Consider the following 18,249-nt stretch of genomic DNA (forward strand, 5'->3'; position numbering starts at 1 on the left):
TTATATAATATTGCCCTGGTTCAAGAACACAATAACAGCCGACACTACTTCTCAAAACTCTTGGTGAGCTTTCTATTAGAGATCGTAATGTGCCAGATGCATCAGCCCTATAAACACAGATCATAATATCAAGCCGGATGGATTGAGAATCGCCTCTCAACCCCGACTGGTATAAGACCACTTCTGTCTGCGTCACTTCAAAAACATTTAGTGTCAAAATCATATTACACATATTCTGAGAACTTCTTCCAAAATCTGCCTTAAATCTTTCTTCATGCCAGGCTGGGCAATAACGACAAACATCGATCGCATCAAAGAATTTCAGAATATCTGTAAATTCCATCCAAAACACGCCCTTTTCCTCCTTATACTTTAGTTTCTGTTTGACTTTCTCAGTCCAGAGACATGATTCTGGTGATCAATTACCATTCCACTTAGAACGACCCCAAGGATTTTTGAATTTTACCAACTTTTTATTTTCTATTTCTCGAACGTCGAGTACCGAATAAGCGTGATTCTTATCTAGGCCAGAGAGTTTGAATGAAGATGGTTCTAAAGTGGCATTTCCAGTCCCACAAGATCCTCCCATTAAAAAATTTTGGGTATGGCCGCTTATCAACTTAGCCCACAGAGCGTCTTTATCGATAATTCCATCAAAAGAATTAATAACATAAGTTTCACACAGTGCGTCAAAATAGAAAGCCCCTCGAAGCAATGTCCAGCTATAAGTGCCGAGTATCTTCCGAACGCCTTGGCTACTCCTTTTTCAATTAAGGAAACCCAAAGCTGTCTTCTCTTGGCATATGAAAAGGCGAAGTCACAACTTATGGTCTGTGGTAAATAATCATCAATAACAACTCCAGCTCGCTGACCCTCAATACAAAGAAATATTACATATATACCGTACTCGGAGGCAGTGTTTGGGATGATCATAGCTCTTAGTAATTCTTCTCTTTCAGCAATAACTGCTAGGCCACTAATAAGCCAACAATCTCCTAAAGAACCTTGAATTATATCTGACGATTTTGGGCCATCAAAAACAGACCATCCTCCTCGTGGATAATCACTAGGGCAAAACCATCTTGTTATGCCATAAGAGTTGACTGAGTCTATTTCATTTTCGGCACACCAATTGCCGTAAATAGCAAGCTTTGTTGGAAAACTTTCATCGGTAAACTTCTTTTTTTGCTTTTTACATTCCTCCAGTATTGTTTTGTACTTGTCCAGAGCTTCATCAGCTGGGTAATAAAGCACTTGGTCTTTCATTTCAATTTTTGTAAAAAAAATTTCGCAATACAAATATGCGTCTTCATTTTAGAATGTACATGCTGGACATTCAACAGTCATCATAAGAATCTAAATAGAAAAACAACCGTAAATAAAATCAGTTACAAATAAATAAATCATTCACAATTAAAACAATCAGTAGACAATCCAAAACAAGCAACTTCAAAATTTTCATGGAGAAGGTAGGGAAATACGTAAAAATAGAAAATAAAAGAATTAACTCCTATGTAAAGGTAATTGCGCAAGGAAATCGGAAATTAAATCTTTTCGTTTCGTCATCTCCATCTAGCAGCACTTTATTTTTTACAAGTGAATACACATTTCTACGTTGATTTGCAGTTTAGTAATTCGTACAAATTCAGTATTCCTACACAACAATGAAAAGATTAATCATAAAAACAAAGAAAATTTTGTATCAATTCTTGTGTGTCAAGATATGCCAAGTATAGTTACAAGCACTTAAAACACATTTTTTTTTTTTTTGCTAATGAAGCCCATACCAAAACTTCTTAAACTTTTTACCATGTCAGACACCCGAAATTCTTAATACATCGCGCAAATCCTTTAAAACTTACTGCTAAATAAAATTGTCGATGTACGAAAAATTGTATCAAATGCATACTATAGTACACGTATAATGACGATAATCGCACAACTGAAGGTAAATTCTAAAAAAGGGAGTTGACTATATAAATTTAAAAACTTATTTATAATCCATACAATTTTTTACAATCCATTGCAAAAAAATGTATATTTATTCAAGGTTATATAAATATGTACTATAGTACCTAACAATGATAATTAGATAAATGAAGGTAAATTCTAGGGAAAAAAATGTTACCAATGCAAATTTAATGTTGAAAGCTTCTTTACAATCAGCATAATTTAAAATAAATGTTAGAAATGTTTCCTTATTTGAGACTACAACAAAGTAAAAATCTAAGAAGGTAATTGTATATGATATCAAACGAGAGAATAATGTTTACATAAAGTATTGGTTATTGGGAATTTTGCAGAAGTTTTCAGGGGGGATTTTTTCCGGTAGTTGGGGGGAGGTCGGGGGTTACGTATAAGGATCTTTTCAGGGGGAAGAGACATTGCTATGAAGGGGGTGCCGGATTTTCCAGCATTATATAAAAAACGATCAGAAATTAAATAAGACAAGAAACAATTTTTTCAACTGAAAGTAAAGAAATTATTACGTATATGTTTGGGTTCGCCCCCTAGTCATTACCTCGCTCTTTACGCTAAAGTTTTTGTAATTTCATCGTAGTTATTTATTATAATGTATCTATTTATTTTATTTATTCTTTGTGATTAAGGGGTTATTCTTAAGGAATTGTAACAAAATTTGAACTTTAGCGTAAAGAGTGCGGCATTGACTAGGGGGCGAGCCCCCTAATATACGTAATAAAAATATCCGAATATAGAAGTGCGTTACGTAAGATAATTTGTAAATTACGTCTGAACAAAATTTCGTGAAAGCCGTTTAGCCAAAAAAAAGTAAAATTAATGTGCAAATTTCGTTTTAATTATACATGTACGGTGAGCCAAAATCAAAGTTGCATTAATTCAAAAACGTTTAGAAATTAGATAAAAAAAAAGTTTTTTTTTAGTTGAAAGTAAGGAGCGACATTAAATCAAGGTGGTCCTACAGTGTTGTTTTTTGTCGAGTTACACTTAAAGACTTTGCTCTTTCAGGAACGAGCTTTGTTAACTTTTAATGGACAGGAATCCTTGCGTTTGTAAAATATCGACATAGTTGTAACGTCAAAATAGTTTTAGATTGATTGGAGGGGTGTGGCAACAGGGTTTCTAGAAGCTACTGCACGGGCTGCTTGACTTTCGGAATCTGATTTAGATTCTCTGTCTAATTCGCTTTATGGTTCGTTGAAAGAAGTTTTCTCGGATGCGTGTGATGTGTTAAAGCAAGCGTCAAAAAGAACAGCCTCACTAAATCTTTGGATGACTGCTTGACTTCTTATAGGTAGGACGAGGAAAAATAATCTTGGGAGGCTTATGGATTTTGTATGAATGTCGACTTCTGCTTTTTAAAGCCTATAGGTGAGTTTGTAATTCGCTTTATCGAAAAGCGAGTCATCTTTTTATTTTAGGAAATTCTCTAGGAGTGTAGTAATGACATTAGAAGAACATGGTAAGTAGTCAAATCTGTCATAAGACCATAGTCTCCTCCTCCTTGTCTCCTTCTGTCACATGTTTTGATTGACGGCGAAATCGTAGTGTGTGAGCTAAATGTTCAGAATGCTTTTAATTTTTATTTTGCTAGCAGTGGCAAAACAACAATCTCTTTTATAAGTCCCTCTTGTCTTCTGCCTGATTGTATGTCTAACCTTAGACCTCTATGTCTTAAATCAAAGGTTTTGGTACCAGTGTTTGAAGTTTAAATAGCCAGAATTTTCAATAACTTGAATTGAAAATTTTCTGGCCTTTACCATATTCTCACTAAGGATGTCAAGTTAATTCTTTCTGTCATCGTTTCTGCTCTCGCGAGACTTGTCAATCTTTCTTTTAAAAATGGTGTCTTCCCATGTGCTTTAAAGCCTGCTCGTGTTATTATTCTTTTTTAAGGTGGAACATTGAATGGTCCTGTAAATTATCGTACAACATCTAATAATAATAATATACTGCAATAAAAAGGCTTTCGCTTCTATAACTGTTTTTATTCCCTCAAAAACTTATAAATACTATTCTTCAAAGAGTTGGTAGAGTCAGCCGTAACCACTTCCTGGGGGAGGTAGTTCCATTCTTTGACTAATCGGTTTGAGAAGGCTCACCTTCCAACTTCTTTATTGAAAGGGTTTTGTTTTAACCTAAAGTTGTATCCTTGCAGATTGTTTGTGTTGGAAAAGAGTATTTCCTTTGGTCTAATGTTATTGTGGTACTTGTGACATAGCTTGAAAGTTTCAATAAGATCACCTCGGAGGAGTCTATATGAGATGGAAGGAAGTGACAGCTTTTCCAATCGTTCACAGTAGGAGAGGCCTCTTAGTTTTTTTTTACAGATTTTGTTGCTCTTCGCTGAATCTTCTCAAGTGCGTAAATGTCTTTTGGAAGGCGAGGTCTTATTGTCATGTGACCATATTCAATGATAGGTCGAACCGGAAACTTGAATAGAGTTGAAAAAAGCTGAGGATCGTTTTGGGCGAAGTTTCTATGAATAAGTCCAACTACTCTCGACGCTTTGCTCACGATGGATTCGGAGTGGTTGGTGAATTTTAGCTCAAATTTTCTAGTCGATTTAGTCGATCTAGTCGAGCTCAGTGTCTATTATTACTCCGAGGTCCCACTCAAGAGATGTTTTTCGTATTAGACTGGTGTTAAAGTTATAGGTTGACTTGAAATTTTGTGGTCCAAGGCAGAGGTGGGAGCTTTTGTTTGTGTTGACTTCCATTTCCCACGTCCTCATTCAATCATCTATCTAGTTCAAGTCGGGTTGCAGTTCTTAAATATTTTTTGGGCATTTGATAGGTCTAAAAAGCTTTGTATCGTCAGCATAGGGTGCAATATCTGAGCTAATATTGTCAGGTAGGTCGTTTACAAAAAGATTGAAGAACAGGGCCCCGATGTTGCTGCCTTGTGAAATACCGCTAGATACTTTTGTCTCAACTGTGCTAATGTGGCCATCTACTTTTGCCTTCTGAGTTCTGCCTGCCAAATTCGTGATCCAGCCGAGAGCTTTGTTCGCAATCCCAAGGTTTCTTAACTTATGAAGGAGCTTTGAATGGTAAACTTTACCGAAGGCTTTACTAAGATCAAGGTATATTGCCTCGAATTGTGTGCCTTTGTCGAGATTTAGTCTCCAGATGTCAGTAACTAGAAGTAGCCGGGATTTGGCTGACCTATGTCTTAGGAATCCAAACTGCCTTTTGTTGATTAACTTTTCGCTTGGGAGGTATTCTAGTAATTTGTCTGCTATGAAGGACTCGTGGATTTTACAAGTGATGCATGTAAGACGTATGGGCCTGTAGTTGACTGGGTTTTGTTTTTCACCTATCTAGAAAACTGGGTTGATAATTGCCTTTTTCCAGACACTAAGGAATTTTCCCGTATCTATAGATATCATGAAGATGAGAGATAGAGGTCTTGTGACTTGTGCTGTAATTTCTTTATGAATGCGAGGGTGTATGCCGTCTGGGCCTTTAGATTTATTTTTGTTTGGCTTTTAAAGTTTTTGGTAAATGGACTCTTCGTCGAAATTTATCACTGAGAAGCCAACATTTTCTTCCTCTATTCGTGCTGCTTCACTTCTATCCTCCGATTGTGGTGTAAAAACTAATGCTAAATGATAATTAAATAGATTGGCTTTTTCAGTGGGGTCCAATGTTTTTCCAAATAAAGGATCTATTAGAGCTGGGATGCTAGGTCGGTCATGTCGCTTGGAACTTACATAATTCCAGAAAACCTTGGGATTTTCTGTTATATTTTTCGTGACTTGTTTTGCTCTATGAGCTGCAAAATACAGCCTACACGACTTGCTTTCATATATCTGCTTGATGAAGAATCACAGAATATGATTGCAATAATTTGTAATTACAGAAGAGGGTGATTTTATAATAAATATGCAACTTCTAACATTTCTTAGCTAGTAACACTAGTTAAAAATCATATAAGAGTTTCACTCCGTATATGAATCTAACCATTTTTTAAGTTAAACTTAGTTTAGGTTTTTTGGTACTATCCCATTATCCGGGCCTCTCTAAAAAGTCAAGTTTGGTTAATTCTAATGAAATAAAATAGTATGAATATATAATTGGTTAGGAACAAATTTGGGCTATATATTGGCACATTAGGTGGGGGGGGGGTAAAGCATAGCATATATTAAATACGTAACCTAACCTAGCTTAACCTAGGTACCTCCCCCCCCCCTAAAATCCAAAAAACCACAGTGTAATATTGTATACGCAATGAAAATCTTGCTATGTGGTTAAGTCGAGAGGTCCTGATAATGGAATAGAACCGGTTTTTTATTTCTAAATCTATAAGGTAAATAAGGTTGACAATGCCATCTATAGTTTGAGTCATCATCAGAAATTTTAATATTTCGTTTCTATTCCTTAGTTGATAAATGAATTAAATTATTCCGGCGAGATAAGCAGCACTTTTAGATTTCAGGCACACCAATTCTGGGGGATGGGGCAATCCACCGTGTCCCTGATGGATTTCTCTATCATGGCTGCAAAATAACCGCTCCCCTGCCGAGCTTGCGGTTCTGGGGATTTTTGGGACGGAAGATTTTTTTCTGTTGCCGACGTGGAAGTTGTCTGATGTTGAAAATTTCTGTTGATTAAATAAATTGTAAACTCTAAATAATATAAAGATCCTCAGTAAAAAAAAGACAAAGAAAACAAAAGGCAGGAAGAAAAGAGTGCGGAGAGGTATTATTTCAGCCATGTTAAATTTAAAACTTCAGCCAAATATAAGCAACCTCAATGTAATTTTTTTTTAACTTTAAATTATTTTCAATTCCCCCATGCCCCCTTGGATGAATCTCTACAAGTCAACTTTAAGTGTCATTGGACATACACTATGGAAAAAAAGGGCTTCCTCAACATTTTCGATGAAGTAAGGGGTGTTGGGACATGGCATCGTCCCTGGTGTGTTTTAGCCGGAGATCGAATAAATTTGTGGAAGGACCTAAATGATGAGGATCGTATGGTACGTAGTTTTTAGTACTAACCCTCCTCCCTTTCTTTCATTCGGAGCAAGATTTTGCACCCGCCCTTGGCGGGTGCAAAATCAATGTATGCAGAAAATAGTGTAAATATGCTAGCTTCAGGTTGTTACAGATTTTGGTTGTGGGGATTTAACAGAAGCTATGGTCTCTTTAAAGTAAGACCCCCCCCCCCTCTTAATTTATTTAAATTAATCAGTTGCTTGCAGTTGTTTAGTATATTATTAATTTTCTATATACAGCCCAGCATATAAGTATTATTTTATTTTTGGGGGGATGGGGTCAAAAAGTGTTACTCAGCAAAGGTATAAAGTTAGTTTATGAAAAAAATATACCTACCTCGTCTGTTTTTTCCCCTTTTTACTTTGATATAGGTAAGTTGATATAGTCAACGATCCAACTATGAATTTAAACAATAAAAGCAAATACATCATCAAATAAAAGGCTTAATGGCAACGAAAAAGCGTAAGTTATGCGGGAGATAGAATAACTTCTTTTATCAAAAAATGCAATTTTAATATTTGTATAATTTTTGTATAATTTTATTGACTGCAAATGGAATCCAAACTTTAATGATAAAATTAGGTTTGATCTGATTTTTCTTTTTAACTTCTGCTGCGTAACACTTTACAGTCAGTGGTGCCAGGAGTCTCTAATTCACATCACAACCATGTTAAAGCTCCAAAGGCTCCTCACTTATCAGTTTTTTAACTCTTTGGTAGTATTATGAATAAATGAAGTTAGGTACGGCAGTTGAATATTAGATTAAAAATAAAGTCTAAACCAAAGACTTTTTGCAACTTATAAAAGTGAAAAATGGCTTTAGCCGACAAAAAAAAAAAAAAAAAAAAAAAAAAAAAAAAAAAAAAAACTAGCAACGCCATCTATTTTTTGGCTATATTTAGCATTTTTTTCAATGTTTAACTTATTATCAGAACACCAAATAGGTTGTTGTCTTTTTTTCTTCTTTTATTTGGCTCATTGTTTTGTTTAAAATATTATACCCGTTTTCACTATATTTTCATTTGTTAAATACGGGACAAAAGTTTTTCTGTTTCTTGAAATATGGCAATGAATTGGGACAACATAATAAACGATTTTTGGGGAGGGATAGAGGGGGCACTTGCCCTGGGCGTAGAAATTTTAGTGACGCAAAATTTCAAATGAATAATCTAACAGGTATAATTATTTTGTAAATGTTGAAAATTTTATTTTTATTGAAATAAGGTAGATGGCACAGTTAAAAATGCATTTACAAATTATTATTTGATTAATAAAATGATAATAAATCAAAAAATTAATAATTTTAGACAATTTTTAATAACAAACTAAAAATAATTAAAACATAAACTGTTAATTAATATCAGCCTCTTATGCTGATATTTTTCAATCATCAATATATGTTTCTTGGGCTTGCACATACCAATTTTTTATTAAAATTGACATAATACAGCCCGAGCTTTAACATTTTTGTTTTATTTTTACAGAATAAAACTTTTAGTTTGATTTAAGTAGTTTGATTAAAAAACAAAAAAATTAAATGCTCTTAGAATTTGGAACATATGTTATAATTTAAAAGTAATTTATTTTTATTTTCAACCTTGCCTTAAATACTCCTTTCCTCTGTGGCACTCAGGTGTGAACAAAATAAATCCTTTGAACTGAATCCTAAAATAGCACCAATTTAAATTGATTTGGAACCTCAAAAGTCTACATATGTAAAAGTGGCAGCTCAGTTGAATTTGATTGTCTTACTATGAACATAAAACTAAAGTTTCGTGACCCAAGTTCCTTCGAAGTTCCCCCCCTTCAGATTAAAATTAGAAATTAATTATGCATCAAGGCTGTGTTAACGAAGGACTCTAAAGCTTGAACTTATCCAAATGTAAAATTATACCCAAATGTGAAAACAGGGGTCTCGGTATACTGTATTGCGGATTTTTTTTTTAACTTTTTTGTGACAGTGATTTATGTGTGCTATGAGATTGTTGAAGGGATCTAACCACTGTGTTTTTTTTACCCAAATAACTGTAAACGCCATCATTTAAACTACGCATAGTTTGAAGCAGACTCACTCATGGATCCCAACCTATATTAGTGAGGCATAAAGAGGGGATGTAGTTGTTTCAAGCCCCTTCCCACTACTATTTCTCCAACTATTCAAGGAAAGGGTGGGCATATTGGTCCTTCTTTGAACTGAAATCCTGTAAATATTTTCAATCTTTGTGGCAAAAGATGTGGCGAACTGGTTCCTTCTAAACCTCCTTCTCTCCTCCCATGAACAGTTGAGGATGAACCTGTATAATTGGATGATCAAATTGAGTCATGGAAGTTGTCGGTGCTATTTGAGATATGTGTGTGCCAAGCAAAATGACTGTGACTTGTGATTAGCCATAGCATTAAAGTTTTTATTTATACTATTGCACAGGATTACATTTGACAGAAATGTACATATGAATGTGTTTATTTATTTGTGGGGGGGGGGCTCGTCAAAACATAAGGGAATTAGTGAATTATTTGAGAATTATTCAGATAAAATCGTGAAAACAACCCAATTATGGAAGCGTATCTTAACCTTCCACCCCCTTCTATCCTCTTGTCTCCTTTTTAATCTCTAACTTTTCAAAATTTTGATTATGCAAACATTTCTGTATTTAAACTAACTAGTAAATAAGTCATGATTCATGTGAGACAGTCTGCTGAGGATTATGTTTGGTTTCGATTATTTTTAAAGATAATGTATATTGTCAAAAAATGAAAGAATTAATGAATTTTGTGAGAAGTATTCGAACAAAATCATAGAAACAAGGAAATTATGGAAGGGTTTTTTGATCTTCCGCCACCTCCTACCTTCCTGTCTCCTTTTTGCACACTAATTTTTCTAAATTTTTATTGTTTAACCATTTTTGTATTTGAACTAACTGGTATAAAAGTCGTCATTCATGTGAGACAGTCTTCTGAGGAATATGTTTGGTGTCGATGATTTCTAAGGATTATATTGTATATCCCACTTCATTTTGGTATTTTTTGTTTTTTTTTTTTATTTTTATTTTTTTTTGTATTTTTAGGAAACATTGAGTATTATTGATTTAAGGGATTGCATTATCCCTGAAGCCAGTGCCGTACCACGTGAGGTGTGTGCCCGGCCGAACACATTTATGCTCGTGCTGTCTCGGCCAACTCAGGCCGGGGATTCAAATTCTTTGGTCAAGACTTTGCAGAAGAACAGAACACTTACTAGGTAATTCAAATTCTACCCTTTTACCTAGTTTAAAATTTTATCTAGTTCATTTAGGGCCAAGACACCGAAAAATAATTTTCCAGTACACAGTGAGTGCCCTTTAATGACGTTTATTAGGTTAGTGTATATTGGGTTAGTGTAGTGTTTCATTTAAGTGTTTTATGATGACCGTTGATCAAACTTAATGTAATTTGTGCCTTTCATTTATGTTATTTTACCATGTTCATGGCCGTATATTTGGCTTTAAAATACACTTCTCTATCTATCTATTTAATATACAGAATACTTGTACCAAACACATTTTGAATGAAGCCCTGCGATACTCCCCCCCCGCCTCATTTTCCCGGGGGGGGGGGGTAAACGCCAGCCGCCTAAGAAAATTCTTCAATAATTTTCGAATAATTTCAAATTCTAAAATAAGAAAAAAAAAGTGTTATCAGCCCTTTAGATATTGAAGGCATATCAAAAATTGTCTACCATTTACTTCAAGATTACGATTATTCATTGAAAAAGTCTTTTTTCCGTATTTTAGTCCTACACGAATTAGGTAAGAATTAAAAATTTAAGAACTGACTCACTGATTTTGGGCTGAATCACCGAATTCGGTTGGCCGAGACATACAAGCATGAATGTGTTTGGTTGAAAAAAAAAATACTGAATTTGTCAGTGAAAAACATTAAGGCGGGGGAGGGGGGAGATTATAGCGGGTCTGCATGCAAAATGTGTTTGGTACAAGTATTCTGCATATTAGATAGATAGATAGAGAAGTGTATTTTACACTTCTACGTTTCTGCCAAAATATGTTAACTTCTACTTTAAAGCCTAGCTTTTATAAAAAAATAACGGTACTTATGTATTATACCGCCAACACTCAAATTTACGCTTTGTAAAACTCTACAACAAACCGGTTTTATCGGTCTGTATTAAACACAGTATAAAGATATAGCAGTAAGTTTACCGCAGATAATTTCTGCCTCTTCATCCTCGGTGTCTTGATGCAACCTACTGCAAAATATTTGATAACTGCAATTTAAAATCAACGGACTCGGTGCGAACATACAGCTCCTCCCACTTATTCTTGCATTAGTGCGTACAAACAGCTCCTTTCATTTGATCTGCCATCAGCGGTCCAATTACCCTGGAACAAGTATTTTGGTAGAAACTTATTTTACACACTGTATTTTACACACTACGCGGAAAATACCCTCCCCCTCGTGGAAAATGCCCCCCTCCGGAAAATACCCCCTCCTGGAAAATACCCCTCCCCCCACGGAAAATACCCCCCCAGGAAATACCCTTCATGCATACCATCCTTATGGATGGTATGCTGTGCGCGAACGGTGTTCTCCCCTTAGACTAACTTCCTGAATGAGTAAAATAAAACACTGTAGCCTAATGTTAGGTCTTTTTCAGTCACAGACTCAGCGCCGATTCTAAAGAAGAACAAAATGATTGGTGTGAAAAAATCAACGCTGCTCTCAAGGAAATTCGAGCTTGGGATATGGATGCATTGCAGCCGAGTGATACCAGTTGCTCTGTAACTGGTAATCTTTGATTTCTATATTGATTTGTGTTACATTTTATGTGTTTTTCCTCGTCATACTCCACGTATTTTACCTCTCTACAGTGTGGGTTAGAAATAAATAATAATAATAATATGCTGAATAATTATAGCTAACACATTTTGCAGGCAGACCCGCTATGCTATACCCCCACCCCCTAATATGCAAATATATAGCCCAAATTTGATTGTAAGGTATTATATTGCTATGTCATGTTTTGGTATATTTCATTAAGATTAACCTAACTTCACTTCTTGAGTGGGGCCGGTATAACAGATAAGTACCAAAAATTTTATTGGATTATTTTAATAAAAAGTTCCCACAAATTCAGGAACATTTAGAATTTTGAGTGGGATGGGTCTGAGACGACCTCTTCCTGAGTACGTCCCTGCATGTTTGGTAGTGGTTGTCTGCTCTGCACAAGTACGAATTAATATTTTGGGTTGTGTGCATAAACACCTGGTTATAAGAACATTTCGATTTGTCGATAAATACGAAAACATATTTAATGTAGCGATTTATTTGTCATAAAAACTTAAACACGTTTTCTCAAAGAGTAGCAAGCAATGAGCTGGAGTAAAAAAAATGTTTTTTGTCACTTTGTTCTTCATCTCTCCGCTTTAACGTTTTGTGCACTGCTATTGAAAATACTAGTTATATGTGAAAGGGTTTAACACCAGTATTGTTCAGTATTCAGTTGTTACTGGTCCCGATCCAGCCCTTATTTTAGTATTTAGTATCCAACGATTTCTCAAAGGTTACAAGAGCATATAAAATATAATGATTTTCTATCACACAGACTTTAATAAAGTGTTTTTGTTTTTTCTCTAAGAGCAATAAGCAGGAGTAGAAAAAAATATTTTTTGCCAATTTTTTTCGTTTGTCCGCTTAAACGGTATTTACGCCACTATTGAAAATCCTAGTTATGTATGAAAGGGTATACAGTATCGACATTACTCGGTATTCAGTTCTTACCGGGCCTGGTCTTGTCTTGCTTTCGGCATTTTGACTTATAAGTTTCAAATAGGGCTTCGATCTCCTGTTTGATATCCTTTTTTCTGCAGTTTTTTTTTACATTTATGTATTGTTATAAAACATCTTTACAGAAAGAAATGCATATTATTTGAAAGTAAAAACTGAAAAATATTCAGGTTACTTTTATTTCACATAAAGTGTAAATACGTTCAGAACGTCTGTTCTGTTCCGATTCCAAAATTTCCTGCAATGAATAGGTTTGACCAATAACGAGTTTAAGTATTAAGTTGCGTAGTTTAACGCGACTTAATAAATTGTGTAAGAAGGAAGTGTCTAGCAAATGAGCTGTAAAACCATAATTGACAAACATGGAAGATGAAAAACGAGCAGTGGAGCAGTGCACTAATAGCACTGTATTAGTGTTTGGTATATCAAACACTGTTTAGTGAAAAATTATATTTAGTGAGATATAATAAAGAAATAAAAGTCTTTTTTTTGTGTTTGTAACGCAACACGTTTTGATAAATTGGTTGGTATTGGTGAAATATCGCTTAAATTTTTATCCCTGTTTAGCCTGCATATGCTTGATATGGTTTTGCTTAATCTTTTGCTTAATTACGCTTTATGGCTCTTTCACATAATGTCATAGAACTTTCAAACTATCTTAACTAGTAGACTCCTGCTCTACTTAGGTGTTTACGTTTAGGCCGTTCGATTCCATGAAGGATCACCCCATCTCGTCCATTCTAGACTTTTTTAGTTTGTATAGCCAAACTATTTAGAATTAATTGGGCTATCTTGCCATTACTTTTAGAATTTTGAAAAGAGACCCAAATGAACGACAGATAACTAAAATGCGACACTTGCTTTTCCCGGAATTTAACTTCTTAAGAAAAAAAACACTTTAAGAAAAAAAACGTTTAAAAAAAGTTTTAAGAAAAAAACATTTAACTTCTCTCATTTTAACTGTAACTGTTAACATTTAACTGTAAATTCTTTCATGTTTGATCAGAGCTTGATTCTCCATTTCAAATTTTTAGCTTCTGAATATTTTGCCTATGATGATTGTGAGGATTTTATATGATAATTATGAGGTGTTTATGGATTCAAAGGTTGCATAGCGTAAAATTTTATTCTTAACGTGACCTAAATTAACTGCTATTGGGCCCTGCATTTTTTCTCTTTTTTAAGCATGGACATTTTGTTCATTTTCTATTTTGTATTTATTTTGCTTTTTCAAATCATTTTTTATTCATAGGCCTGATTTACGCCTTAGCCTAATTCAAGATATTTCAGCAGCTTGACTGCTGAAAGCGGCTGAATCGCTCACTGAGTGACAGTATACTATTAATTCTCTACATTGACTTTACTCTCTAAATTCACCAAGAAGCGTGTTTTTTAAATAGTCACTTTTCTTCTCTGTCGCTTGAAAAGCACCCCCTCCTGCCCCCCCCCCCCAACTAAAAATACTGTAGATATTCCCCTGATAATTACTGAAACACCAGCGAGGATTTTGAAAAATATCAACGAAACTGATAAGAAAATAAACTATATTTTTACAATTTTTGTCACAATTTTATGACGAAAATTAACAAAAGAATTCAAAAAAAATTATTAAAGTTGGCTTCAAAGCCAACCTTTCTATAAGATTCTTAGGAAAACTACAAAAGCATGAAATTCCAATATACTAAAATCAGAAACATTCCTAATCAGAAATTCAATCCTAATCTGACTCTCTTGACTCAAAACCTGCACATTCGGCTTCCATCTCCTTACTAAATTTGTCTATAACCTTCAAGCCATATTATATTCATAACTTATATGCCAGGCATATCCAGGAGGGGGGCTACCGGGCTAAAAAAAACGGAAGAAAAGTAAGAAAATTTCGGATACGTTTTGGCAAGGGACTTCTCTCCCCCCTCCCCCTAAAAAAAATATATGCTTCTTCTTCTTCAGCATTTTCAATTATCTGATTTGCTTTCACAGCAAAAGATAGTCCAATTCATATGGAGGGTTTTGTTTATTGCTTTCACTAATTAGCAGAGAGTCGTGTTTGTTATTATAGAAAATTGGTATTACTTTTTTTTTCTTCTTTTTTTACCAATCCTGTCCAATTTTAAGCAGAAATTTAATTTTAGAAGAGATTAAAGTTTTATCACTTGACGTTGGGAACCTTTACCTCAAAATTTACTTTTCAAAATGATTCCCTTGAACTTCTGTCCACCGATTGTTGAGATAACCTAAAAAAGTATTAGTAGAAAAAATAGAGCAAATTTAGGCATACTAAATGCGTGGACTTATGTGATTCAAAAGACATGACGTGACATTCTCCTAACGTGAAATTTTGTGATTTTTTCTAATATTTATTTAGTCAAAGTTCTAACCAGTCTAAGCTGTTCAGACATTATATTGACGTTTTCATTGTAAAATATAGATACTCAACGTAGATACGTACCCAGAATTGTTTTTTTTTGCTGTTATAGAGACGTTATCGCATACTTTCATCACTGGAATAAAATTTCGTGTCCTGTGGCGAGATACTGAATCTAGGATTGAATTCCAGATCCCATATTGCCTAGGAGAAATAAATGGCGTTTTTTTTTAATATTTGTAAAAAAAAAGGGCTGTCTATATCATTTCAGCTCAAAAATTTAAATCCGTCGATGGTGTTTTAAAACCGTGAGCCTATGAAAAACAGAGTGCCATCTAGATTTGACCACCCAAAACAGTACTGACGTCACATCTCTAATGCGAACTTCTAAATTGAGTGAAAAATGCGATTTTTTTTTTTTTTTTTTTTTTTTTTTTTTTTTTGCTTTTAGAAATACGGTTATAAATAGATTGTGTTATTGTTTAAATTTTTACGGAAAGCGTTGTTAAATTTAGCTAATTAGTTTAGCTATATATTTCTGTGTTTCAACGTGATAGTATTGACAAAAATGGTACTTCCCTAAAAACTCTATACTTTTGAACAACCAAGAGAAAAATCTAGGAAATTTGCGCGTCCCAGTCATCGATAGACTTGAGATGGTCCAGGGGGAGGGGAGCATTTTTTTTTTTTTTTTAATGTCCTTGTTACTTTTAGGACACATAATCGGAATGGGGCTAATCACCGCCTCGCATTTTTCAGGAGGATCGAAAAGCTCACGTGTTGATCATGTCGCTCATAGGATGGTTATTCTTTAATTCAACATCTATTTTTGTTCTTAGGAAAGATACGAGATCCAACATATGGCCTGCTACGCGATGACGAGTCAGGGGATGAACTTGCTTCTCCGAAAGACAAAGAAAACAGTACTCTGTTGGTAAGTATAAGGATTTGATTTTTGTTAAGCACTTTTTTTTATGAATTATTATTTTTGCAGGTTACTTTTAGGAGGGGGGGGGGAAATATGTAGATTAAACCGAGTGAAAGTTAAATCGAGAAAAACTGTCCGTCTTACCTCTTTAAAGTGAAGAATAATTCCTTCAGCTAGAGATGAAAGAACCCTAAATATAATACACTGTCCTTCAAAGGGACTCATTCATGAAACAATTGGGAAAAACATAAGAAACGATTATCAAAGGCTTACTTACTTTAATAAAAGGTGATATTAACTAAGGAGATAATATCAACAGTTGCCAGGTTTTTATTAAAGAAGGCGAGGAATTGTAGAGAGCTTGGTTTATCGGTTTAACTTGCATTGGCACCGATTGAAAAAAATGTAGGGGGAGGGGGCAACTATTTTATTTTTTGTAGATGATTCAAAAGAAAGCTGTTTTTCAAAATCGAGGGGTGTGGGGCAATTTTATTTTTTGTTTTATATTGCAAAAATACAGAAAGAGTTATGTTTTAAATTGGGGGGGGGGAAGTGCCCCCACCCAAAGGAAATTCGAAGCACGTAGAAACAGAGAGTATACTTGTTATAAATGTTGTTACTCAAAAACTTATTTATTCTTTAAAATTTGCCATAGGAGGAACAAATAGATGCAACAACGGTAAAAACGGTAAAAAAAGGAAGGTTTATGTGGCTTTATTTTTTTACATACCCCTATGGAATATTGTGATTAGCTCAAAAATAAACCAATGGAATCAAAATGCACTTTTTAACATATATCTTTTTTTCTCTTTTGTGCAAAGGAGATAAAAACGCTTCCAAACCAGATATTGTATTTAGACTATATCAAGTATTCGATAACTTCCGTCAGTTTTGCATCCTAGATGGGAGTCGTATATCTCGTATATTTCACTCGTATTCACCAGCTTCTGATGTTGTTTAGTTATTGAAGTTATAGCCTAGCTGTGTCCATCTATATAGTAATTGTTCCAATCTAAAAGTAGGAAATACAGCTTTTTTGGTTTTTACTTAACTCTACACATTTGAAATACGGACACCGAAACCGCTGGAATTCAGAGACAGCTGTAATTTCTTGGCGAATCTTGAAGACAGTGACTTCTGCGCACAGTATAAAGATATAGCAGTAAGTTCATTGCAGATAATTTCTGGCTCTTCATTCTCGGTGCAAACAAACAGCTCCTCCCACTTATTCTTGCATTAGCGCGTACAACCAGCTCCTCTCATTTGATCTGCCATAAGCGGTCCAATTACCCTGGAACACGTATTTTGGCAGAAACTTCCTCAAAATGCCTTTGAAACCAACTTGAGACTCCGAAACCTATTTTAATTCCTAAAAACATCTAATAATAACATTGCACTACTAATTACCAATTTTCATATATGTATTGGAATAAATTAATTTAAAATTAGTTTCTTTAAAATTTAGTGTTATAACGCTGAAGCCAAGTTTCGCGTTCAAGAGAAATCTGACTTGTCTACCCGTGAAGAGATCTAATGTCGCTTATGTTAATACATTCTCTGGAGCACTCACAACTCGGTCCGGGTTTTTATAATGGGTGAGATAGGGAAAGCATACTGCGTATAATTTGTATACTGTGCTGCTGACCTTGTTCGAATAACTAGTCATTATTAGTTTATGGTTTGAAAAAGTAAGGGGAATTTGAAATGGTGTGGCCAGTGCTACACCTGGCTACACCATTCGTAGTGTCGGTGCTGACGGTAATTTGCTGCGAAAAAGTTGGGAGTCTTTTGAAATTAAGACTTTGGTATCAATGGTGGGATATTAATTAGTATACTTTGGAATGAGACTTGAAAATTGGCGAAAATAAACAACTCTGAATCTAGGAACTTTTTAAACTTCTATATCTAATGCTTTAGAGTTGTCACTCTCTACACTTACCTGCCGAAATGATTCTACATTTTTACTTGGCAGTGACGAAATACCAAATTAATGATGAACACGATATTTTAAGGTAAGTATTTAGTGTTTCAAAGGGTTACAGAGACAGTTGTTTGATTTGGTGTCGAAACAGTGCTAAAATTCCTGGAACTAGGTTTTTGATAGTTAAAGAGCTGAAGAGAAGTATATTTAGTTTTTTTTTCATTGACTTTGCATCCTCCTGTGCCTCAAAAGGTACTTAGGGTGTGGCAAGC

The 18,249-nt window shown here is 34.6% G+C and overlaps 1 protein-coding gene and 1 pseudogene across 1 annotated transcript in view; one reads left to right on the plus strand and one right to left on the minus strand.

Annotated features, from left to right (window-relative positions):
* LOC148941011 (calpain-D-like) overlaps positions 1 to 1,350 on the minus strand; it is a 1,862-nt pseudogene extending 512 nt beyond the window's left edge.
* LOC148941010 (uncharacterized) overlaps positions 1 to 10,224 on the plus strand; it is a 30,612-nt gene extending 20,388 nt beyond the window's left edge. The window contains exon 3 of the mRNA XM_089105140.1: positions 10,048 to 10,224. Coding sequence (XP_088961266.1) covers positions 10,048 to 10,224 — 177 coding nt within the window. The remainder of the gene's footprint in view (positions 1 to 10,047) is intronic.
* Positions 10,225 to 18,249: the final 8,025 nt, after the last annotated feature.

The sequence above is a fragment of the Artemia sp. Qi Xiang Cuo genome, chromosome 19, assembly GCF_049724085.1.
Source record: "Artemia sp. Qi Xiang Cuo chromosome 19, ASM4972408v1, whole genome shotgun sequence".
Taxonomy (NCBI): Eukaryota; Metazoa; Arthropoda; class Branchiopoda; order Anostraca; family Artemiidae; genus Artemia; species Artemia sp. Qi Xiang Cuo.